This window comes from Scatophagus argus, chromosome 9 (genome assembly GCF_020382885.2).
Source record: "Scatophagus argus isolate fScaArg1 chromosome 9, fScaArg1.pri, whole genome shotgun sequence".
Taxonomy (NCBI): Eukaryota; Metazoa; Chordata; class Actinopteri; family Scatophagidae; genus Scatophagus; species Scatophagus argus.
In genome coordinates, this window is record NC_058501.1 from 26,355,544 (window position 1) to 26,380,024 (window position 24,481).

The 24,481-nt window shown below is 40.5% G+C and overlaps 2 protein-coding genes across 2 annotated transcripts; both read left to right on the forward strand.

Moving 5' to 3' along the window:
• Window positions 1-1,190: 1,190 nt before the first annotated feature.
• On the forward strand, window positions 1,191-4,726 carry mrps12 (mitochondrial ribosomal protein S12). Its single transcript, XM_046400496.1, has 3 exons — window positions 1,191-1,388; window positions 2,062-2,112; window positions 4,264-4,726. Exons 2-3 carry the CDS (start codon window positions 2,064-2,066, stop codon window positions 4,644-4,646), a joined length of 432 nt encoding a protein of 143 aa, XP_046256452.1. The 5' UTR covers window positions 1,191-1,388; window positions 2,062-2,063; the 3' UTR covers window positions 4,647-4,726.
• A 6,823-nt stretch (window positions 4,727-11,549) lies between these two features.
• On the forward strand, window positions 11,550-14,255 carry LOC124065130 (tripartite motif-containing protein 16-like). Its single transcript, XM_046400241.1, has one exon. The coding sequence runs from the start codon at window positions 12,278-12,280 to the stop codon at window positions 13,943-13,945; it is 1,668 nt and encodes a 555-aa protein (XP_046256197.1). The 5' UTR covers window positions 11,550-12,277; the 3' UTR covers window positions 13,946-14,255.
• The last annotated feature ends 10,226 nt before the right edge of the window (window positions 14,256-24,481 follow it).

Below are 24,481 nucleotides of genomic sequence, written 5' to 3' on the forward strand. Positions count from 1 at the left end.
GGTTATACAAGTACACTTTGTTGTCTGCAGGCTTTATTAGATAGATAGGGTTAGGGGTTAGATTGGTGCCTCATATTTAATTAGACAAACTATATATGATATTACTGTTACCCATGTTAGCTCTTTTATGATTTTACTGATTAGTTGGACCACTGATAGTTTATCTGACTGTAATATGATGATGGTGTTAATAAAACTTGTTGTCATAACATCAAACGGATTTAACAGGAAAGGATGTTCTGAACATGAATGTCCGCACTGCTCAACAGGAACTGTTTTTAGATGAGCTGTGCAAGCTAGTTTCTTTTCAATATACAAGTGATGTTGTTGGTTTTGTGAATGTACATCGAGTCGTCTTTGTCTCCTCCAACTGCTTCCCGGAGCTTTTCTGGGACCATTTTGGTGGATGAGACTGACCGGAACAGGGCCTCGTCCTCGTTCTCCTCTTCTTACTGTTAACCAGCAATATCCCACTATAAGAAGTGCGAGACATAAACAAATATTTGTGCAGCAATATACTTCACGTAGATATGGTAGTAATAATAATTCATTTGTATAGGTCCTTTTTCAGACAAAAGTCACAACACGCTTCACATTTGATAAGAACCAAGGAACAAGGAAATCAAATAACAATAATAAATAAAACAAACAAACACACATCCACAAAAAAATTAATAACACTGTAAAAGAAAGTGAGTATCTAAAAGCTTGTCTACACAACAAAGTCTTTGTCTTCTACAAGCGACCTCAGATTCAACTGGGTGGACATAGTTAAAACATTATCACCATCTGACTAGATGATTATTCACGGGGCACACAATCAACTTTTTAAAGACTTTAAAGCCCAAAGAAAACATACTTATTATCACTCACATGTAAATCCTCACAATATGACTGCAGATATAATTTTGAATAGTCAAAAGGTATATTATAGCTACAGTTTACCTTTGTGTAAATGGATAGATAGATAGATAGATAGATACTTTATTGATCCCGAGGGAAATTCAAGAAATATGTTGACATGCGTTGTTTATAAGGCATTAACTGCTTCTCATGAAGATTCCAAAGCATTATTGCTGCTATGAATCGTTGAAATTTTGTTTTTCAAGTCAAACCATGAAAGACGTCGACATTTTCCAATACTGGATTTAAAAATATTACGGCGAATTAAACGCACGTCTCTTACTTTCGTGGAAGAGATCACCCGGAAGCACTTTCATATCGACGGTATTACATCCGGCATTTAGGAGGTCACGTTACTCACGTTATTATGCGAAGTCCTTGGATTATTTTTCATTCATAATACGCTAAATGTATTTAAATTCGCGAATTATAACTCGAGTTTAATGTATCCGGATATCTTCTGGTAGTCGGGATTCTCTGAGCCGGTATGTATATGACATCAGTGCTGGTTTTTGTCAGTTGGCTAACGTTAACGTTAGCCGCTAGCCATGATGTCTGTGACTGCTAAGTAGAAGCACAAGCCAGCATTAGTACGTAGTCATATCAGTTCTCTTAACTTCCCGCTAGCATCCAGCATAGCTACAAGTCAGCAAAGCGTGCAGCGTCCTCGTTTGGTTAAATTATCATTAGTGTGGGGAAGGTAATCCAGACTCCGTTGACAATGTTTGACACTTTAGAGTTTCTTGTTCATCAGGAAACTGTGCAGCGGTAAATAAGTTAAACTTAAAGCACAGTAAAATTCAACAGGAATGACTTCTTACACTCAGAACATTCTCAATCAAATCATTTTCAAATTAACACAATAACAGCTATTCAATCCGACTGAAGACAATTTGCATGTGTCACTGGGTGGTGGACCACTGTGCACTGGCTTAGAGGATTTTAATTTTAAAAGGTTTAGTCATGCTTTACCTACGTGTGTATAAGTTGGCAAAGTGAAGAAAAGTTGGAAAGTTTTAAAAGTGAATTTGAATACTTGATACATTTATGTTTTGTTTTGTTGTTGTTTATTGCTATTACAACAAACTTTGGCCAATAAAGCCCTCGACTGTTAGTGCTATCACAGAGCCACAAATTTTAATCTGCAGTTTGTTTCAGGAATGTCTTCGTTATGGAGCCTGAGACCAGTGCTGACATCACTGTTTCAAGGTAGGTATACACACCTGCACACTCAGTCTGCTTCAGGTGCTGACTGACTCAGTTTTCATCTTAATGACTAATACAGAAAAGCATGTATTAGTAGATCTTAATGAACCTTGAACAAGTCTGGACTTAACCTCAGTGATTCTCCTGCTGCTTCTGCAGGTTGGGATGCATATGTGCATTGTAAACTTAGCATTAGGAACTTGTGATTTGTTTTATTAACAATATAATAGCAATTATCAATAAAATATTTGAGCAAAATTGTTTATACTCTCTCTGTTCAGCATCTTTTATGAAGCAAATATAAGCACACTATCAAAAGTAATCTGAAGACTAAGTTCAAGTATAAGCGCACCAGCAGTGTTATAAGTGAGAAACTTGAAGTTCATTTTATTAAGTATGCTTGAGTATAAGTATAGCAAGTATAAACTACGGATCATGTACTTGTAGTGTACTAGAAATTATACTAATTTAAAACTTCTTCGAACTAAATTGGAACATTTTTAAGTTTATAAAAGTATACTTTAAGTACACTTAATAAGGTCATTTTAAGTCTACAAAAGTACACTTTCAAGTATACAACAAGTACAGTCATCTATATACAACTAGTGTACCATTATATACTTCTAGTTCACATTTTAGTCTATTGAAGTATACTTAAAGTATACCACAAGTACACTCTTCTATATACTGCCATTGTACGAGGTTAAAAAAACTGAAACTGTTAATGCTGTCTGGCCTGACATGATTAAACAAAATGTGCTGATCATGCTGTGTACATAACACCATTGCCAAACCCTTATGAAAGGGACTAGAACTTGATCAATGAAGTCAAGTCAAATGTTTCTCTGGTTTTATTTTTAAGGTACATAAAGATAATGCAATTGAGCACACATACTATTTACTGTAAACTTTTGAACTCCAGCACTATATGATCTTGAACATGTAAGTGGTGGGGTAACACCTCAAACAAATGTGTGTAGTGAAAAACATTTTTATCCTGCTAAATTAAATGTAAGCATGAGTCAATGACTCGACCTTATTCTGCACTTGGATCAAGATATACTAAGTATTAGTACTTTTTGTCAAAAAGAAGTAAAAAGTATGCTACAGTACAAGTATAAGCTTTAGTATTAAAGTGTAAGTGTAAGTATTAATGTATTTAGTCTTAGAATTTTCTTTATACTTATGAGTATAAATCAAGTATACTTCACTATACTATTCTTAAGTATATAAAATATAGTGTATAAAAAGTAAACTTCAAGTATACTGCTTCAGTTTTAGTATAAAATAAGTATACTCGTAGTACACTTGAATAAACTACTTTTTGCTAAGGGTTTTGATGCAGTCTCCTAACTTTCTGTAGCAAATGTGTTTTAAAACAACCAAATTGTCTCATCTCAAAAATACTTTCTACTATGAATGGGCAAAACCAGACAAGTGACAATGAAAAGGTAGTCAGAACTAATGTTAGTGTACAGGAATCACCTTGAAAAAAAACTGTAGTTGAGGTTCTTAATGAGTCGGTTGGTGTTTTCGGACAGTTCTTGGGACTTCACTCTGGGGCTCGTCTGACAGCTACATGCCTTCAAGGGCTTTTCTGTCTTCCTTCACACCAGCAATGGGAACACTCAATTGACACAAACTAGCTGGTGGTTGCTATGGCAATGTCACATCTGTGTGACATACTACGACATGTTCTGTTACCAGCTGTTTTGTTTACCGCTGACATGAAAAAGTGTGGCTCTTTGATAGGTTGAGGGGTTAACTATGACCTACAACAATCACAGAGTGTGAAATTCAGTCATGTGAGTCACAAGGAGCTAAAGATTATTCTCCTGAGATAACTGATTTTGTGATTTGCAGCTGAAATCAGTTGTAATCTCTGGACCAGCCGTGGTTGAAATGTGCTTCTAAAAGAGTTGCGTTTCATTAGCACTTTGAATGGCTTTTTCTCCATCATGGTGGTGTCTGAGTCTGCTGGGTATCGTAGTATTGAGAGACAGAAAAAACATGATTTTTCAGAAACAATTTGAAACAAGTTGAAAGAATTTAGACAGATGAGAGAGCGCTGTGCTGACATTAACAGCAAATTTTCTGTTAGAATCTTGATATTTATAGAATTTGAGCCTAAAAATTACTTTTCCCTCTCTGCAGCATCCATGAACACCTCTGCCTGGACAAGTCCCATCCTCTCCAGGATGATGGCCACCCTGAACCAGATGCACCGCCAGGGGAAGCCCAAGCCGGCTCCTAAATCTGTTGGTGCCACATTTGGCCATCCCCAGCTGAAGGCCGTGATCCTAAAGACCATGATCCGAAAGCCCAAGAAACCAAACTCCGCAAACAGGAAGTGTGCTCGTGTACGGTTGTCCAATGGGAAGGAGGCAGTTGTGTTCATCCCTGGGGAGGGACACAACCTGCAGGAGCATAATGTGGTGCTGGTGGAGGGCGGGAGGACCCAGGACCTGCCTGGAGTCAAGCTCAAAGTTGTCCGAGGGAAATATGACTGCGCTCATGTAGTGAAGAAGAAACAGTAGACTGAGAGAAGAACGCTGGTGCTGGTGTGATGGAAACTTGTGATTGTCACTTGTTTAATAAAGACATACTCTTAATTACACCATCATGTGGGTGACTGACTCAGAAGTGAAGTCCCATCACAAAGTTTATTGTTTTAAGTTGCATGGTACCATGAAAAGTTAATTCAGATTAATGATTATTAGAAAATTGTGTTAAAGAAGATTTTCTGTTCTACCCTGAAATAGCTTTTTCTTATATAGAACAATTACCGGCAAAGTAATATAAATTTGACTGACGCATTTGCAATTACATAAGGGTATACATGTACTGATATATATGTTGATCCTCAGAGTAGCAAAAGATGCTGTTTTAGTTGTCCTAGAACAAAACACCAATCTTCAGAAAATTATTAACATGATACTAAAGAGTGATACTGTACTGTATACATAAAAGTCTGTGGTTTTCATTTAAACCACAGATAACTTTAATGTCTACAATGTTTGCTGAAAACTGCCCCTGCTGCTTGGATGTTGCAGTTTATCTCCCAGCCAGCAGTGGCAGCACTCATTGTACTGCTACTCAACAGCAGCTGAACAAAGAAGACGTGAACGCCATGTTTAAATGTACCTGCTTTTCATCTGACAAACTTTTCCAATAGTTAACCTGCTCCTGACATCGACGTGAATTTTGCTGGCGGTCTGTTAGGTTTGTCTTTCCGCCATTAGTTTTCATAATTCATTCTAAAAACAACTTGATTAGCCTTGAACGACAGAAATGTATGTTTCGCTTAAGCAGCCATCTGGGAGACGTTACACTTAATGAGACTTCTCACTTGGATACCTTTATTGAGGGTATGTATTGATGGCTGCACTCTATTTAATAATAGACCAAATAAGAGTGGTGGTGGTGTATGTTTATTTATTAAATTCTGACCTCACCTCTGCAATCTGTGAAGACCTGGTTATTGGTGATGGTCACTCTGACTCCCTATTCATATAGTTAACTTTAAATAATGCAAAAACTCTTATAATTGGAGTAACTTATCACCCCCCTGATTCTGACCTCTGTCATGCCTGGTGTTTTGGTTATGCTTTGTTCTTTGATTTTGGTAGTCCACGTGCCTTGTTTCATGTTTGTTTCTCATGTGTTTTCATGTTTTATGTTCCAGGTTTCTGTCACGTCTTGGTTCTCTGTCTTTTGGTTTTTGAGTCCTTGTCATGTTCCATGTGTGTCTTGTGTTTTCATGTTTTATGTTCAAGGGTTATGTCATGTCCTGTTTTATTTTGAAAAGCGTCACTTCCCCTGTGTCTCCTGTTTTCAGGTAGCTTTGCTTTTGGTTTTCTTGATTGCTTTGTCCCTCCTAATGTGTGTCACCTGTGTCTCGTTGTCGTGTCTATTTAGTCCTCATATTCCCAGTCACCTGTGTCAGAGTGTTTTTGTATGCCTGTGTGGTCAAGCCAGGAAACCTTTTTTTGTCTTGCCATGATATGCCATGACAGGAGTTTTTTGCCACAGTTTTCTTGATCTCAAGTCACAGTAAGTGTGAGCCTGTTGATTTTTGTAAATAAAGGCTGTTGCTCAGACGTCAGCCTTGTTAGACTCTGCATCGGGGTTCAGCCCTTTTCTGCGTCAGTGATGCTGGCCTTTTTGACAACCTCAATGCTTTCTTGTTGAAATTCTTTATCATATCAGTGACCGTAAGAAGGAGTGCATTATTTTAGGAGACTTCAGCACTGATAATGCTAAGGATAATACTTCTGAACATGATTTCCTAAATATGATTTATTCATCTTTTTTTTTTTTTTTTTTTTTTTTTAACCTACTATTGATACCTATACCAGAATAACAAACTGTACACGGTCAGCCATTGACAACATCATCACAAGATGAAAGTTGCAAACCCCAAGAACAAGTAATTCATGGAGCCCACAACTTCAGAAATGTTCCTCTGACTTTGGCTGATAAACATCAGAAGATGATGGCTTACCATTTAAATTGTGCTTCATTTTTTAAACCAGAATTGGACAAAGTAAAGAGTGTCATGATTTCTTCCTTCCCAGACAATGTGCAGCAGCATTTGCTGGCAAGGGATGCACCTCAAAACACAGTCCTTACAGCAATATCTGTTAGCATAGATGGTATTAAGTATGCAGCTGACATGGTGGTGTCTGTTGGTTCATGCACAGGCCTTCCAAAATTTAGGCAGATTCAGCAGGTTGTGATTCTGAATACCAATGTTCTGTTCATTTGTAGGCAACTTTGCATGGTATCATGAACCCCGTTAGAGCTTACGAAGGCTGCAAAAGTAGCTCAAGCTTGCTTGTAACCCAGTTGAAAGACTTCAATGATGTCTTTTCCCTCCCTGCCTACAGAGTGAAAGGTGAGTTGTTTGTGACCCTACTGTGTTACATTTTGTGCTGCTGATGTCATTTTATTCTGTCAGAACCATGGACCAGTCCTGCCCAGTGAGGTTGGTGCTTGATTAAAAATGACATTTGAAAAGTAACTTTCCATGAAAGACCGATTACTTGGGAAGAGTTAATAAGCGAGTTGAAAACTCGACTTGATGTGCAGTATGACTTCATGCATCACAAATTTTCAAATTAGTTTTTAATCTTCCTCTATATCTACAGGACACCGATACCATCGCTGATGTTACACAAGTTCCTGTTGGGATATTGGCTGTTATACCATAAGATAAGATAATCCTTTATTAGTCCCATGACTGGGAAATTACAATGTTACAGCAGCAAACAGGATACAGAGGGTGCAAAGCATGCAGGGATAAGGGAAGGATGAGCATTCAAAAAGAATAAATACACAGGAAACAAGTACCTGCAGCTGTACACAGTACAGAAAAGAAAAAGACTATTCACACTAGAGTCCCTCAAGTCATGATTAGTGGATGGATTGATTATTGTACCGATTTGTTTCAGGAAAACACTAAGTATGTATGTACTGATCCAAGTAGTAGTGTTACATGAGTAAGGTTTATTGCACGATTATTATTACACATGTATCATTGCAGGTCTGGTGTGACCATTTGTCCCATTATTACACATGATTTATTGTCCAGTTAACACATTCAACAGCTTAAATGTCCAGTCCATCAAGACTATTCACACTAGAGTCCCTCAAGTTATGATTAGTGGATGGATTGATTCTTGTACCGATTTGTTTCAGGAAGACAGACAGCAGCCAGGTCCACATGCCCTGCCTCCTGAACCCTCTAATATTATCATTACTGGAAAGTAATATTGTAATGGATGATACTGGAAGCCATGCACAAGCTTTTTGTCTTACATTTGGACTAGTATACGCTCTTCATTTGGATTATCTAAAAAGACTAAAGAACACCTTTGACTTCATTCAGAGGGTGATGCTCAATCTGGGTGTAGGTAACCTGAGACCAAGACTTCAGAGCTTGAAAAATACTTGTTATGCCTTTTGGTAAAAGGCAGTAATTGGTTCAAGATGGAATTAAGTTACATAAATAAGTTTATGAATAAGTTAGTAGTTAATAAATAGTATAAGTGAATTCATGCTAAAAATGTTTCAAATATTTTGTTTTGAAGTCTGATCAGAGTGAGATATCTCTAGCACAAATGCTCTTTGTTCTTTTGTATATGCGACAACAAGAACGAGTGAGCGCTCATACCATGGATCTTTGATGTATTTTTCTCTGGTAATGTTGTAAAGAAGCGCTTTGTAGAAATAAAGGAGAAAATGGCTCACATACACACTAAATGTGGCTAAAATCGCTTGCACCTTGGGGAATCTTTTGTCTTTGTGAGTATTGATGTGTTCAGAAAGCATTTGGACATGAGTTAGAAGTATTTTGGTTGTTAAGAATGTAATGAATGTAATGTAATGCAAATGGCTAATCATTAGGTGTGGTACTGTGTATTAGCTGTAATTTATTTTTCTCTTTCTGTATATATCAGTTACAAAATATAGAAACTTTGTGAAAGAGCTTCAGTAAAATCAATAAAAGCAAGCCTTGTTTGGAGGCCTATTTTAGTTTGTTCGCTGGCTGTCTAGCTTCACATAGTTATGTGGTGTGAGGACAGCACAATGCTCTTTGCAGAAGGTGTGTGTACTGCCGGCAGATCCTTAAAATAGCAAGGGATCCTGAAGCATGGATACGTGATTTGAGTGTTTAACTCATACTTGCAACTAACCTGCAAAGTTCCTAGTAAGTTACAGTCAGTCACAGTTGGATGATTTTGGTGACTTGTTATACTTAAGTTTCTATAGTGTCTCAGTTTGTGGGATATCGGTTGGGGGTTTAATCCCATCTTGACAAATCTGAACTAGTTTTTGAAGTTTAATAAAATGTTGGGACACACTAGCCCTAAATGTTATAGATGTTACAGAAAGATTTGGTGGCAGCCAACATGAAAATGGAAAAGTGAGAGAATGTCTTTTCTCATGGGAAGTTTTTTTTTTTTCTATTTTTGCATTTTGTTTGTTTTTTCCACTTCAAAACATATGTATTGTTTGTGTTTCATTTAATTTGAAAGCTGGCTGAAGCTTAATTGAATATTGGTATTGTGATAAAAAGAGCCTTGAAGTCTTAAGTAATGTCAGAGTAAAAGATATGTTTATTTATTTAGAAAGATTTTCTTATGAAAGATTATTTTTAAAGGCTTACATATTTGCTGTTATTGTGTCACTTCATTTGTTTCCAGGAGTGGCCTTGACTTAAGATGCACAGAATCACATTTTGTTCCAATTATAAAGTAAGCCTGCAAATTTATCATTCTTTGTTCGGACTTCAACAGGCACCAACACACCCCACCCGCACTGGTGAACATCCAGGGAACAGACATTGAGAGAGTCATCTCCTACAAATACCAGGGCGTTCACCTCAACAAGAAACTGGACTGGACTGACAACACGGACGCCCTGTACAAAAAGGGCCAGAGCAGACTCTACCTGCTCAGGAGGATGAGGGCCTTAGGAGTACAGGGTCCACTCCTCAGGAGCTTTTATGACTCAGTGGTGGCATCAGCCATCTGTTATGGTGTGGTCTGCTGGGCAGGCAGCATCTCTGCCCGGGACAAAAAGAGGCTGGACAGACTGGTGAGGAGGGCTGCCTCCTGGACTCAGTGGACTCGGTGGGTGACAGGAGGACGATAGCCAAGCTGTCGTCCATGCTGGAGACCCCCTCCCACCCCATGCAGGACACTCTGACAGCACTGGGCAGCTCCTTCAGTGACAGACTGCTACACCCACTCTGTGTGGAGGCGGTACCGCCGCTCCTTCCTGCCCCCTGCTGTCAGACTCCACAACAAGCACAGCTGATAGACTGGACATTTTAAGCTGTTGAATGTGTTAACTGGACAATAAATCATGTGTAATAATGGGACAAATGGTCACACCAGACCTGCAATGATACATGTGTAATAATAATCGTGCAATAATCCTTACTCATGTAACACTACTACTTGGATCAGTACATACATACTTAGTGTTTTCCTGAAACAAATCGCTACAATAATCAATCCATCCACTAATCATGACTTGAGGGACTCTAGTGTGAATAGTCTTTTTCTTTTCTGTACTGTGTACAGCTGCAGGTACTTGTTTCCTGTGTATTTATTCTTTTTGAATGCTCATCCTTCCCTTATCCCTGCATGCTTTGCACCCTCTGTATCCTGTTTGCTGCTGTAACACTGTAATTTCTCAGTAATTGGACTAATAAAGGATTATCTTATCTGCTTACTTGATTTTTTTTTATTTTTTATTATTATTATTTTATTATTATTGGGTTTTTTTATTATTTTTTTTAAGTGAAATCGCTTTCCTAGATTCTACTGAGTAAACTAACTTGGCTTATTTAAGTTGGTAACAATGGAAAAAAATCAGGTTTATTATACTTCCTATTTTTAAGTGTAAGTGACTTCACAAAGTACATACAATTAAATTTAAAGTAAACTTAACAAGTAGACATGAAGTAAACTTAAGGCTATTAGTAAAATTTACTTACCTTTTTTAGTGCAACTAGTTTCCTAGATTCTTTCAAGTAAGCTCAACTTTTCACATTTTAGAGTGTAGATGTCTTCTAATTGTTACAGTACTCGCAGGTAACTTTAGGCCTTCTTTGATCTCCCTGGAGCTGATCATTGGCTGAGTCTTTGCCATTTTGGCTGTTCTGCGATCCAGTCGAAAGGTATTTTTCCATTTTCTTTCACATCTTTCTTGTTTTGGTTGCCATTTAAAGTGTTTGATATTGTTTTAGCTGAGCAGCCTGTCATTTTCTGCACTTCTTGATGTGATTTCCCCTCTCCAATCAACTTTTTAATCAAAGGACGCTGTTCCTCTGAACAATGTCTGGAACGACCCATTTTACTCAGAAATGCACTATAACCAGCATGTACAACATTTGCTGCCTTCGTCCTTAAATATGGGCCTCCTGTTGGACACCTGTTTTTTCACAAAATTGATTGACCTACCATACATGTCATGACTGTTGAGTCTGTTGGTTTTCTATCACTCTATTACCCCTACCAGTAAATTATTTTCCATGTAGAAATATGATTTCTACCAAAAACAGTGATTGATCTAGTTAGTGATGTTGGACTGCTGTTATTAAGGACACAGCTGTATATGTTCATCATGATCAGACTGACTGTTTCATACTTTGACAAAGTGATTGCAACAGTTTGCTCCATCTTGGGATTTTATTTGAAAATGGAAAAATGGTAGGTAAACACAATTTACTTAATTTTTCATTTTATTGTGGTGAACTTTGCCTGCATTACTGACTAAGAGCTGTCATTGGCTTTATTTCCAGACTTCACATAATATATGTAAATTGATGAAGACGTGTGGCTGATGAAGATGTGCAGGTGACGCGGATGTGCGTGTGTAGTGTGTAGTCTCCTCTGTGGTCCAGGAATGTAGAACGTGATGAACGTGATGGTGAGACACTGATAAAAGCCAGCGTGATACCAGAGCAGAGATAATTACAAAAAGACAAGGAAAGACTTAGAAAAACAGGAAAGACAGGAAAAACTTAATGCAACAGAAAATGAGAAAACGTAAATAACTAAAATAACTACATATGTTATTTAGAGTTCTTGACATTAACTCTACAGACACATGTGCATTTATTTATTTTAATGCAATTTGGCTGACACAGCGCCCCTAATATCTGTGCTTTACTTAGGTCTTTACTTTTCACTCCATTCTCCTTCATTGTACTTCAGGGAAAGTGTAAATTTAAAGTACTATTATTGCAATAGCAAACTAAACATAATTTCAGGAAGAGTTAGTGAATTATGGAGGCACCAGCCTTATGAGCCAAGAAGTTTCTTACAACTAAAAACGGAAATGTTGAGCAGGATTTGACAGGGCTTCAGTTTCACAGAGCTGCATTTCTTCCTGGATTGAGTCAAAGCTCGATAAGCCCTCCCTCTTCTCTCTGATGCCAAACACTGCTGCAGCTCTACTCTGCCCTCATGTTTGCTTGTTCCCTCCCCTTCTGATCTAGAGTTTCAAGACGAGTGTAACCAACATGGTGGTGAAGTGCAGGAGCTGACAGGCCTCATTGGCTGCAGAAACACGTGTTGTTTAGCTCACAGATCAAACTGCTTTCACTTTTGAGGAACTGAAAGTCAGACAGTCGTTGTCACTGAGAGGCGAAATGGCGCAGAAAGGAGCTCAGCTGGACCAGGAAACCTTCTCTTGTTCCATCTGTCTGGATCTACTGAAGGATCCGGTGACGATTCCCTGTGGACACAGCTACTGTATGAACTGTATTAACAGCTTCTGGGATGAAGAGGATGAGAAAAGAATCTACACTTGCCCTTGCTGTAAGGAGACCTTCACACCCAGACCTTTTCTAATGAAAAGCAACATGCTAACATTTTTAGTAGAGAAAGTAAAAAAGTCTGATCTCCAACCTGGTCCTGCTGACCACTGCTATGCTGGACCTGAAGATGTGGCTTGTGATTTCTGCCCTGGGACAAAAATGAAAGCTTTCAAGTCCTGTCTGGTCTGTCTGGTCTCTTACTGTAAGAAACACCTCCAACCTCATTATGATGTGCCTCCATTCAAAAAACACAAGCTGGTGGAGCCCACTGAGATCCTCCAGGAGAACATCTGCTCTCGTCATGATGAGGTGATGAAGATGTTCTGCCGTACTGATCAGCAGTGTATCTGTTATCTCTGCCCAGTGGATGAACATAAAGGCCACGACACAGTGTCAGCTGCAGCAGAAAGGACTGAGAGGCAGAGGGAGCTCGAGATGAACATCCAGCAGAGAATCCAGGACAGACAGAAAGACCTGAAGGTGCTTCAACAGGAGGTGGAGGCCATCAATCGCTCTGCTGATAAAGCAGTGGAGGACAGTGAGAAGATCTTTACTCAGCTGATCCATCTCATGGAGAAAAGAAGCTCTGATGTGAAGCAGCAGCTCAGATCCCAGCAGCAAACTGAAGTGAGTCGAGTCTTGGAGCTTCAGGAGAAGCTGGAGCAGGAGATCACTGAGCTGAAGAGGAAAGACGCTGAGCTGAAGAAGCTCTCACACACAGAGGATCACACCCAGTTTCTACACAACTACCCCTCACTGTCAGCACTCAGTGAGTCCACACACTCATCCAGCATCAACATCCGTCCTCTGAGACACTTTGAGGATGTGACGGTTGCTGTGTCAGAGCTCGGTGACAAACTACAGGACATCCTGAGGGACACATGGACAAACATCTCATGGGCAGTAACTGATGTGGATGTTTTACTCTCTGAATCTCAGCCAAAGATCAGAGCTGACTTCTTAAAATATTCACATGAAATCACACTGGATGCAAACACAGCATACAGACACCTGCTGTTATTGGACGGGAACAGAAAAGCAATCAGAGTAAACCCAGTACAGTATCATTATAGTCACCCAGACAGATTTACTCAACACAATCAGGTGCTAAGTGCAGATAGTTTGAGTGGACGTTGTTACTGGGAGGTGAAGTGGAGTGGAGAAAATTATGGAGTTGATGTAGCAGTTGCATACAACAATATTGGTAGAGAAGGATTCTCAAATGAATGTGCATTTGGACGTAATGACAAATCTTGGGCATTAAGATGCAACAGAAACACTTATGTGTTTTTGTACAACAATATCACAACTCCAGTCTCAGGTGCTCAGTCCCACACAGTTGGGGTGTACCTGGATCACAGTGCAGGTATTCTGTCTTTCTACAGCATCTCTGAATCCATGACCCTCCTCCACAGAATTCGGACTACATTCACTCAGCCTCTCCATGCTGGACTTTGTGTTTATCATGGAAGCACCGCTGAGTTCTGTAAGCTCAAGTAGAAACAAGTTATTTAAGGTAGACTAGGTTATGTTCTGTTTCATTTCATTTCATGTCCTTTTATTTCCGTCACTGTTGCTAAAAGATGACGTGTAACAGTAGTTTTTCTAAAATGTTTTGTAAAAGACAACTTTATGATTGGTTATTGTCTTACAATGCGATGCCGAATTCATGTTAGCTACAGTAAAGACATTGCATGTGACAGTTCATACATTGAACAGGGATATAGAGCAGACAGGCCTGGAGAGCAGAGGAGAGCAACTGGTAAATATGTTGTAAATATGTGAATAAAAACATTTTGCTTGCTTACAATATTTGTAGTAGAAATCATATAATAATGCATAACTTTCTGTTTAATTAAATTCAATTCAATTTTATTTATATGGCACCTTATACAATCAAAGTTGTCCCTAGGTGATTTACAGAAACCCAGAGCCTGAACTCCTGAACAAGCAGACGGTGGCAAGGAAAAACTCCCTTTTAACAGGAAGAAACCCTGAGCAGGACCTGACTCACAAGGGAGAACCATCCTGCTGATAGTCGGCTGGGTGAAGGAGGAGAAGAAGAGGTAGACAGGACAGAGAGGATGAAAGAGAGAGAGAGAGAGAGAAACATACATGCAGTAAACATCATACATTACAAAGGACAGACATGACAGGTTGTTGTAACTGGAATTCTGAAGACTATGTACCGTATTTTCACGACGAAAAGGCGCACCGTACAAAAAGGCGCAGTCTCAGTTATGTGTGCAATTATTGTATTTAACACACAGATAAGGCGCATCTGAAGATAGGGCGCGGGTTTTATATACACGTTTTATATACACGTCCGCCCCTGTGTGTATTCATATACTACGTACGCCCGCCTGACAACACACACGTGCATATTTAAAAATAGATCGGGAGCAAAACTGAGTTTGGTTGTGCTTTATTTAAGTATTAATTACAACAACACTAAAACAAGCACATTACCGGTAACAGTCACTCAAACCCATTGAAGTCCTCATCCTCTGTGTCGGAATTGAACAGCTGCGCTAAATCACACATGGCAGGTTCACGTTCCTCACTGTCAGAGTCAGAGTCCTTGCCGTGCGGCTCCCCAGAAATGATGCCGACTTTAGCAAAAGCTCGAACAACAGTGCCAGCAGACACGTTAGCCCAAGCAGCTACAATCCAGTCACAAACTGTGGCGTAACTCGCCCGGCGCTGCCTTCCAGTCTTTGTGAAACTGTGGTCTCCTTCGGTCATCCACCGCTCCCACGCCGCTCGCAGCCTCACTTTGAACGGCCGGTTCACGCCGATGTCCAGCGGTTGGAGTTCCTTCGTCAGACCTCCCGGAATCACAGCAAGCGTAGCGTTCATCTGCTTCACTTGCTTTTTGACGTCGGCGGTGAGATGGCCACGCATGGAATCACAAACCAGCAGCGATTGTGATGTGTGGAAAAAACCACCCGGTCTCCGTACATACACCTGCCTCAGCCAATCCTTCATCATTTCCTCGTCCATCCAGCCCTTTTCGTTTGCCTTAATAATGACGCCTGCTGGAAACGTCTCTTTAGGCAAAGTCTTTCTCTTAAAAATCACCATCGGCGGCAGTTTCTGTCCGTTAGCATGGCAGCCGAGCACAACGGTAAACGAAGCCTTTTCGTACCCCGTTGTGCGTATCGCTACCGTGCTGGTTCCCTTCTTTTCCACCGTGTGACTCACCGGGATGTCGAACGTCAGCGGCACCTCGTCCATGTTGGTGATGTGGCTCGGCTGGATGTTTTTGTCGGCGATGTGTCTGCTGCAGAAAGAGCGGAAGTTCGCCAGCTTCTCACAATAATCCGCCGGATGCTGCTGCGCTACCGTCGTCTATCACGTCCGCAGCATCATGGTTCTCAACTACGTCCGCACACAGATAGGGCGCTCTGGACGATAGGGCGCGCTGCACATTTTGAAAAAAATCTAAGACGTTTATATGCGCCTTATAGTCGTGAAAATACGGTATTGTTTTGAGAAAGAACTGTCCACCCACTGGTGGACAGGAAATGCACGGGCCATCCTGGGGCTTGTAGAGCCACTGCCCCGACCCCCAACCTTGCTGTGTTTCGCCTTTGTTATATGAAGTATCAATGTTTGTTCTTGTCATCTCTGTTTACTTTCCCTTACTTTCTTTGTGTCTTGTTTGACTTTTCCCTTTCCCTTTTGTTGTTTGTTTGTTTCCCTTGTTTGGTATTTGTTTGTTTACTTTGTTTCTTGTACATCCCTTTTGTGTGCTGATCCGACAACGTTTCGACTCTTTTTGGTCTTCCTCAGGTCCAGCACACCCCCGTGGCACCCCCTGATCCATCCTTCCTCCTCGACGGCCAAGACAAACTGAGCTTTCAGGTAAGTATGCTTTCCTTTTTTATTTAGCAGGATTTTTTCTTTAGATTTCCGTTATTTCGGTTTTCTTTATTTTGGTTTTCCGTCGCCTGCACCGGTATTAGGGTTACAATAGGGAGGGGAGGGGGGAGGGAATTAGGGTTAGGGTTAGGGTTAGTAGGTAGGGTTAGAGGTAAGTATACTTTATTTAGTTTAGGGTTAGGGTTAGGGTTAGGGTTAGGGTAGGGTTAGGTTAGGGTTAGGGTTAGGGTTAGGGTTAGGATGAAGGTAAGAGCTGCCTCCCTCCTGGGAGACAGAAGTGCACTGTCCATCACAAGGGGACGACCAGTGTCCCAGCCCCCTCCTTTATTCAGGTTCGCCTTTGTTATATGAAGTATAAACTATCTTGTCTTTTCTTGCTTTCCTTATTTGGTCTTTCTCATCACCTTTCTTTTCTTTCCCTTACTTTCCTTTAATTTTCTCGAATTTGAGCTTGATATCTTAATTTAGAATTTGTGTTAGTCTTTTCTTGACTTTGTTTACTTGTTTGTACTTTGTTTGTTATTGTTGTTTTTCTTCTTGCATGCACTCTTAACGACGTTTCGACTTGTGTTTTGTCTTCTTCAGGTTGTACATGCAAGGAACCCCCCCATGGCACCCCCTGTTCCATCCTTCAGCTTCGACAGTACCGGACCAACTGCAGCAGGTAAGTATATTTCTTTCCTTTATATAGGCTTTTCTGTTTTTAGTTTTTCGTTATCGTTAATTTACGTTTTCCTTTTAATTTAAGTTCGCTTCGCTGGGGTTTGGGGTAGGGTTAGGGTTAGGGTTAGGGTTGAGGAAAGGGACACGATTCCAGGTAAGTAGCTTAGCTTAGCTTAAATTCTAGGGGGACCGGGACAGTGGCCGAATCCCGAGGAGGCACTGGCTGGTTAGGATGAAGGTAAGAGCTGCCTCCCTCCTGGGAGACAGAAGTGCACTGTCCATCACAAGGGGACGACCAGTGTCCCAGCCCCCTCCTTTATTCAGGTTCGCCTTTGTTATATGAAGTATAAACTATCTTGTCTTTTCTTGCTTTCCTTATTTGGTCTTTCTCATCACCTTTCTTTTCTTTCCCTTACTTTCCTTTAATTTTCTCGAATTTGAGCTTGATATCTTAATTTAGAATTTGTGTTAGTCTTTTCTTGACTTTGTTTACTTGTTTGTACTTTGTTTGTTATTGTTGTTTTTCTTCTTGCATGCACTCTTAACGACGTTTCGACTTGTGTTTTGTCTTCTTCAGGTTGTACATGCAAGGAACCCCCCCATGGCACCCCCTGTTCCATCCTTCAGCTTCGACAGTACCGGACCAACTGCAGCAGGTAAGTATATTTCTTTCCTTTATATAGGCTTTTCTGTTTTTAGTTTTTCGTTATCGTTAATTTACGTTTTCCTTTTAATTTAAGTTCGCTTCGCTGGGGTTTGGGGTAGGGTTAGGGTTAGGGTTAGGGTTGAGGAAAGGGACACGATTCCAGGTAAGTAGCTTAGCTTAGCTTAAATTCTAGGGGGACTGGGACAGTGGCCGAATCCCGAGGAGGCACTGGCTGGTTAGGATGAAGGTAAGAGCTGCCTCCCTCCTGGGAGACAGAAGTGCACTGTCCATCACAAGGGGACGACCAGTGTCCCAGCCCCTACTTTATTCAGGTTCGCCTTTGTTATATGAAGTATAAACTATCTTGTCTTTTCTTGCTTTCCTTATTTGGTCTTTCTCATCACCTTTCTTTTCTTTCCCTTACTTTCCTTTAATTTTCTCGAATTTGAGCTTGATATCTTAATTTAGAATTTGTGTTAGTCTTTTCTTGACTTTGTTTACTTGTTTGTACTTTGTTTGTTATTGTTGTTTTTCTTCTTGCATGCACTCTTAACGACGTTTCGACTTGTGTTTTGTCTTCTTCAGGTTGTACATGCAAGGAACCCCCCCATGGCACCCCCTGTTCCATCCTTCAGCTTCGACAGTACCGGACCAACTGCAGCAGGTAAGTATATTTCTTTCCTTTATATAGGCTTTTCTGTTTTTAGTTTTTCGTTATCGTTAATTTACGTTTTCCTTTTAATTTAAGTTCGCTTCGCTGGGGTTTGGGGTAGGGTTAGGGTTAGGGTTAGGGTTGAGGAAAGGGACACGGTTCCAGGTAAGTAGCTTAGCTTAGCTTAAATTCTAGGGGGACCGGGACAGTGGCCGAATCCCGAGGAGGCACTGGCTGGTTAGGATGAAGGTAAGAGCTGCCTCCCTCCTGGGAGACAGAAGTGCACTGTCCATCACAAGGGGACGACCAGTGTCCCAGCCCCCTCCTTTATTCAGGTTCGCCTTTGTTATATGAAGTATAAACTATCTTGTCTTTTCTTGCTTTCCTTATTTGGTCTTTCTCATCACCTTTCTTTTCTTTCCCTTACTTTCCTTTAATTTTCTCGAATTTGAGCTTGATATCTTAATTTAGAATTTGTGTTAGTCTTTTCTTGACTTTGTTTACTTGTTTGTACTTTGTTTGTTATTGTTGTTTTTCTTCTTGCATGCACTCTTAACGACGTTTCGACTTGTGTTTTGTCTTCTTCAGGTTGTACATGCAAGGAACCCCCCCATGGCACCCCCTGTTCCATCCTTCAGCTTCGACAGTACCGGACCAACTGCAGCAGGTAAGTATATTTCTTTCCTTTATATAGGCTTTTCTGTTTTTAGTTTTTCGTTATCGTTAATTTACGTTTTCCTTTTAATTTAAGTTCGCTTCGCTGGGGTTTGGGGTAGGGTTAGGGTTAGGGTTAGGGTTGAGGAAAGGGACACGATTCCAGGTAAGTAGCTTAGCTTAGCTTAAATTCTAGGGGGACCGGGACAGTGGCCGAATCCCGAGGAGGCACTGGCTGGTTAGGATGAAGGTAAGAGCTGCCTCCCTCCTGGGAGACAGAAGTGCACTGTCCATCACAAGGGGACGACCAGTGTCCCAGCCCCCTCCTTTATTCAGGTTCGCCTTTGTTATATGAAGTATAAACTATCTTGTCTTTTCTTGCTTTCCTTATTTGGTCTTTCTCATCACCTTTCTTTTCTTTCCCTTACTTTCCTTTAATTTTCTCGAATTTGAGCTTGATATCTTAATTTAGAATTTGTGTTAGTCTTTTCTTGACTTTGTTTACTTGTTTGTACTTTGTTTGTTATTGTTGTTTTTCTTCTTGCATGCACTCTTAACGACGTTTCGACTTGTGCTTTGTCTTCTTCAGGTTGTACATGCAAGGAACCCCCCCATGGCACCCCCTGTTCCATCCTTCAGCTTCGACAGTACCGGACCAACTGCAGCAGGTAAGTATATTTCTTTCCTTTATATAGGCTTTTCTGTTTTTAGTTTTTCGTTATCGTTAATTTACGTTTTCCTTTTAATTTAAGTTCGCTTCGCTGGGGTTTGGGGTAGGGTTAGGGTTAGGGTTAGGGTTGAGGAAAGGGACACGATTCCAGGTAAGTAGCTTAGCTTAGCTTAAATTCTAGGGGGACCGGGACAGTGGCCGAATCCCGAGGAGGCACTGGCTGGTTAGGATGAAGGTAAGAGCTGCCTCCCTCCTGGGAGACAGAAGTGCACTGTCCATCACAAGGGGACGACCAGTGTCCCAGCCCCCTCCTTTATTCAGGTTCGCCTTTGTTATATGAAGTATAAACTATCTTGTCTTTTCTTGCTTTCCTTATTTGGTCTTTCTCATCACCTTTCTTTTCTTTCCCTTACTTTCCTTTAATTTTCTCGAATTTGAGCTTGATATCTTAATTTAGAATTTGTGTTAGTCTTTTCTTGACTTTGTTTACTTGTTTGTACTTTGTTTGTTATTGTTGTTTTTCTTCTTGCATGCACTCTTAACGACGTTTCGACTTGTGTTTTGTCTTCTTCAGGTTGTACATGCAAGGAACCCCCCCATGGCACCCCCTGTTCCATCCTTCAGCTTCGACAGTACCGGACCAACTGCAGCAGGTAAGTATATTTCTTTCCTTTATATAGGCTTTTCTGTTTTTAGTTTTTCGTTATCGTTAATTTACGTTTTCCTTTTAATTTAAGTTCGCTTCGCTGGGGTTTGGGGTAGGGTTAGGGTTAGGGTTAGGGTTGAGGAAAGGGACACGATTCCAGGTAAGTAGCTTAGCTTAGCTTAAATTCTAGGGGGACTGGGACAGTGGCCGAATCCCGAGGAGGCACTGGCTGGTTAGGATGAAGGTAAGAGCTGCCTCCCTCCTGGGAGACAGAAGTGCACTGTCCATCACAAGGGGACGACCAGTGTCCCAGCCCCCTCCTTTATTCAGGTTCGCCTTTGTTATATGAAGTATAAACTATCTTGTCTTTTCTTGCTTTCCTTATTTGGTCTTTCTCATCACCTTTCTTTTCTTTCCCTTACTTTCCTTTAATTTTCTCGAATTTGAGCTTGATATCTTAATTTAGAATTTGTGTTAGTCTTTTCTTGACTTTGTTTACTTGTTTGTACTTTGTTTGTTATTGTTGTTTTTCTTCTTGCATGCACTCTTAACGACGTTTCGACTTGTGCTTTGTCTTCTTCAGGTTGTACATGCAAGGAACCCCCCCATGGCACCCCCTGTTCCATCCTTCAGCTTCGACAGTACCGGACCAACTGCAGCAGGTAAGTATATTTCTTTCCTTTATATAGGCTTTTCTGTTTTTAGTTTTTCGTTATCGTTAATTTACGTTTTCCTTTTAATTTAAGTTCGCTTCGCTGGGGTTTGGGGTAGGGTTAGGGTTAGGGTTAGGGTTGAGGAAAGGGACACGATTCCAGGTAAGTAGCTTAGCTTAGCTTAAATTCTAGGGGGACCGGGACAGTGGCCGAATCCCGAGGAGGCACTGGCTGGTTAGGATGAAGGTAAGAGCTGCCTCCCTCCTGGGAGACAGAAGTGCACTGTCCATCACAAGGGGACGACCAGTGTCCCAGCCCCCTCCTTTATTCAGGTTCGCCTTTGTTATATGAAGTATAAACTATCTTGTCTTTTCTTGCTTTCCTTATTTGGTCTTTCTCATCACCTTTCTTTTCTTTCCCTTACTTTCCTTTAATTTTCTCGAATTTGAGCTTGATATCTTAATTTAGAATTTGTGTTAGTCTTTTCTTGACTTTGTTTACTTGTTTGTACTTTGTTTGTTATTGTTGTTTTTCTTCTTGCATGCACTCTTAACGACGTTTCGACTTGTGTTTTGTCTTCTTCAGGTTGTACATGCAAGGAACCCCCCCATGGCACCCCCTGTTCCATCCTTCAGCTTCGACAGTACCGGACCAACTGCAGCAGGTAAGTATATTTCTTTCCTTTATATAGGCTTTTCTGTTTTTAGTTTTTCGTTATCGTTAATTTACGTTTTCCTTTTAATTTAAGTTCGCTTCGCTGGGGTTTGGGGTAGGGTTAGGGTTAGGGTTAGGGTTGAGGAAAGGGACACGGTTCCAGGTAAGTAGCTTAGCTTAGCTTAAATTCTAGGGGGACTGGGACAGTGGCCGAATCCCGAGGAGGCACTGGCTGGTTAGGATGAAGGTAAGAGCTGCCTCCCTCCTGGGAGACAGAAGTGCACTGTCCATCACAAGGGGACGACCAGTGTCCCAGCCCCCTCCTTTATTCAGGTTCGCCTTTGTTATATGAAGTATAAACTATCTTGTCTTTTCTTGCTTTCCTTATTTGGTCTTTCTCATCACCTTTCTTTTCTTTCCCTTACTTTCCTTTAATTTTCTCGAATTTGAGCTTGATATCTTAATTTAGAATTTGTGTTAGTCTTTTCTTGACTTTGTTTACTTGTTTGTACTTTGTTTGTTATTGTTGTTTTTCTTCTTGCATGCACTCTTAACGACGTTTCGACTTGTGTTTTGTCTTCTTCAGGTTGTACATGCAAGGAACCCCCCCATGGCACCCCCTGTTCCATCCTTCAGCTTCGACAGTACCGGACCAACTGCAGCAGGTAAGTATATTTCTTTCCTTTATATAGGCTTTTCTGTTTTTAGTTTTTCGTTATCGTTAATTTACGTTTTCCTTTTAATTTAAGTTCGCTTCGCTGGGGTTTGGGGTAGGGTTAGGGTTAGGGTTAGGGTTGAGGAAAGGGACACGGTTCCAGGTAAGTAGCTTAGCTTAGCTTAAATTCTAGGGGGACCGGGACAGTGGCCGAATCCCGAGGAGGCACTGGCTGGTTAGGATGAAGGTAAGAGCTGCCTCCCTCCTGGGAGACAGAAGTGCACTGTCCATCACAAGGGGACGACCAGTGTCCCAGCCCCCTCCTTTATTCAGGTTCGCCTTTGTTATATGAAGTATAAACTATCTTGTCTTTTCTTGCTTTCCTTATTTGGTCTTTCTCATCACCTTTCTTTTCTTTCCCTTACTTTCCTTTAATTTTCTCGAATTTGAGCTTGATATCTTAATTTAGAATTTGTGTTAGTCTTTTCTTGACTTTGTTTACTTGTTTGTACTTTGTTTGTTATTGTTGTTTTTCTTCTTGCATGCACTCTTAACGACGTTTCGACTTGTGTTTTGTCTTCTTCAGGTTGTACATGCAAGGAACCCCCCCATGGCACCCCCTGTTCCATCCTTCAGCTTCGACAGTACCGGACCAACTGCAGCAGGTAAGTATATTTCTTTCCTTTATATAGGCTTTTCTGTTTTTAGTTTTTCGTTATCGTTAATTTACGTTTTCCTTTTAATTTAAGTTCGCTTCGCTGGGGTTTGGGGTAGGGTTAGGGTTAGGGTTAGGGTTGAGGAAAGGGACACGGTTCCAGGTAAGTAGCTTAGCTTAGCTTAAATTCTAGGGGGACTGGGACAGTGGCCGAATCCCGAGGAGGCACTGGCTGGTTAGGATGAAGGTAAGAGCTGCCTCCCTCCTGGGAGACAGAAGTGCACTGTCCATCACAAGGGGACGACCAGTGTCCCAGCCCCCTCCTTTATTCAGGTTCGCCTTTGTTATATGAAGTATAAACTATCTTGTCTTTTCTTGCTTTCCTTATTTGGTCTTTCTCATCACCTTTCTTTTCTTTCCCTTACTTTCCTTTAATTTTCTAGGGTTAGGGTAGGGTTAGGGTTAGGGTTAGGGTTAGGGTAGGGTAGGGTTAGGGTTAGGGTTAGGGTTAGGGTTAGGGTAGGGTTAGGTGCAGAGTTTCGAGCCGGTCCCACATTGCATGGGACCGGATATGCTCGGGCCCCCCACCTGAACCCAGACTCCTGTCGATCCTCGACTCTCTCACGAGGGGGGCGGGGTTTCCGCCTCCCATAATGGACCACTGTCCAATCCGCCATCACAAATGTGATTTTTTAATCAATCAATAAAAATAAAATGAACTTAAAACAACTGCAACGCAGCGAAAACTCCTTTGTTTTTTTTAAAAAAATAAAAAAATGAAATAAACAAAAGTCAACTAAAAAACTCCCTCAATCAAATATGCCCTTATATCGCGACGTTTCGACCTGGAACAGTCTTCTTCAGGCAAGGGCAAAAGCAAAAAAGAACCAATATATTGCTCCCAGACAAGAGTGATGTTTCCTCTCCAAAGGTCAGAGCAGAAATGAGCCTTGAAAGCACTTCCCCAAATTTATGAACTCTGTTTTCCTTTTTTCGCTAAAATGAATTCCCTTCCAAATTATTTTAGTTAGAATTTAAATAACCCAATCATGACTAATGGATACAATGTCCACATCCCTTATTTATTTTTTATAATAAATACATCAATTATGTACAACAAAATTAAATTAATTGACATATTTATTCCTTTTTATTAAAAACTTTTTATCTTTTTAACCCTTTTTAAAGAAAAGTATCCACTATAATTTAAAATGAATTCATCTTTGTCCTTTTAACAATTTTTAACTTTTAAGTCAATTACATCCATCTGAGTTTTAACAAGTAACCCAATCCTACCATCCTGAAACATATAGAACATGAAATATAATATCAATAATTTTAGGGTTAAGATCGGTAAAATAGCAAGAGTAAAAAGAACTAGGGTTATGATAATCAGTTAGGGTTAGGGTTAGACAAGAATTTAGGGTTGAAATTATTAGGGTTAAAATAGCAAGGTTAAGGTTAGGAAAGATCATAGTTAGGGTTAGAAAATTTTAGATTCGTGAATATTAGGGTTAGAAATTAGGGTTAGGGTTAGGGTTAGGGTTAGGGATAGGGTTTTTGAATGGCGCGTCAATTAGAAATTGGGTGTTTCCATAATTCC

Excerpts from the sequence above, each read along its gene's own strand:
- mrps12 (XM_046400496.1), top strand. The coding sequence starts at position 2,064 with ATGTCTTCGTTATGGAGCCTGAGACCAGTGCTGACATCACTGTTTCAA. Across the intron at positions 2,113-4,263 it reads GCTGACATCACTGTTTCAAG|CATCCATGAACACCTCTGCC; the intron begins GTAGGTATACAC and ends CCCTCTCTGCAG.
- LOC124065130 (XM_046400241.1), top strand. The coding sequence starts at position 12,278 with ATGGCGCAGAAAGGAGCTCAGCTGGACCAGGAAACCTTCTCTTGTTCC.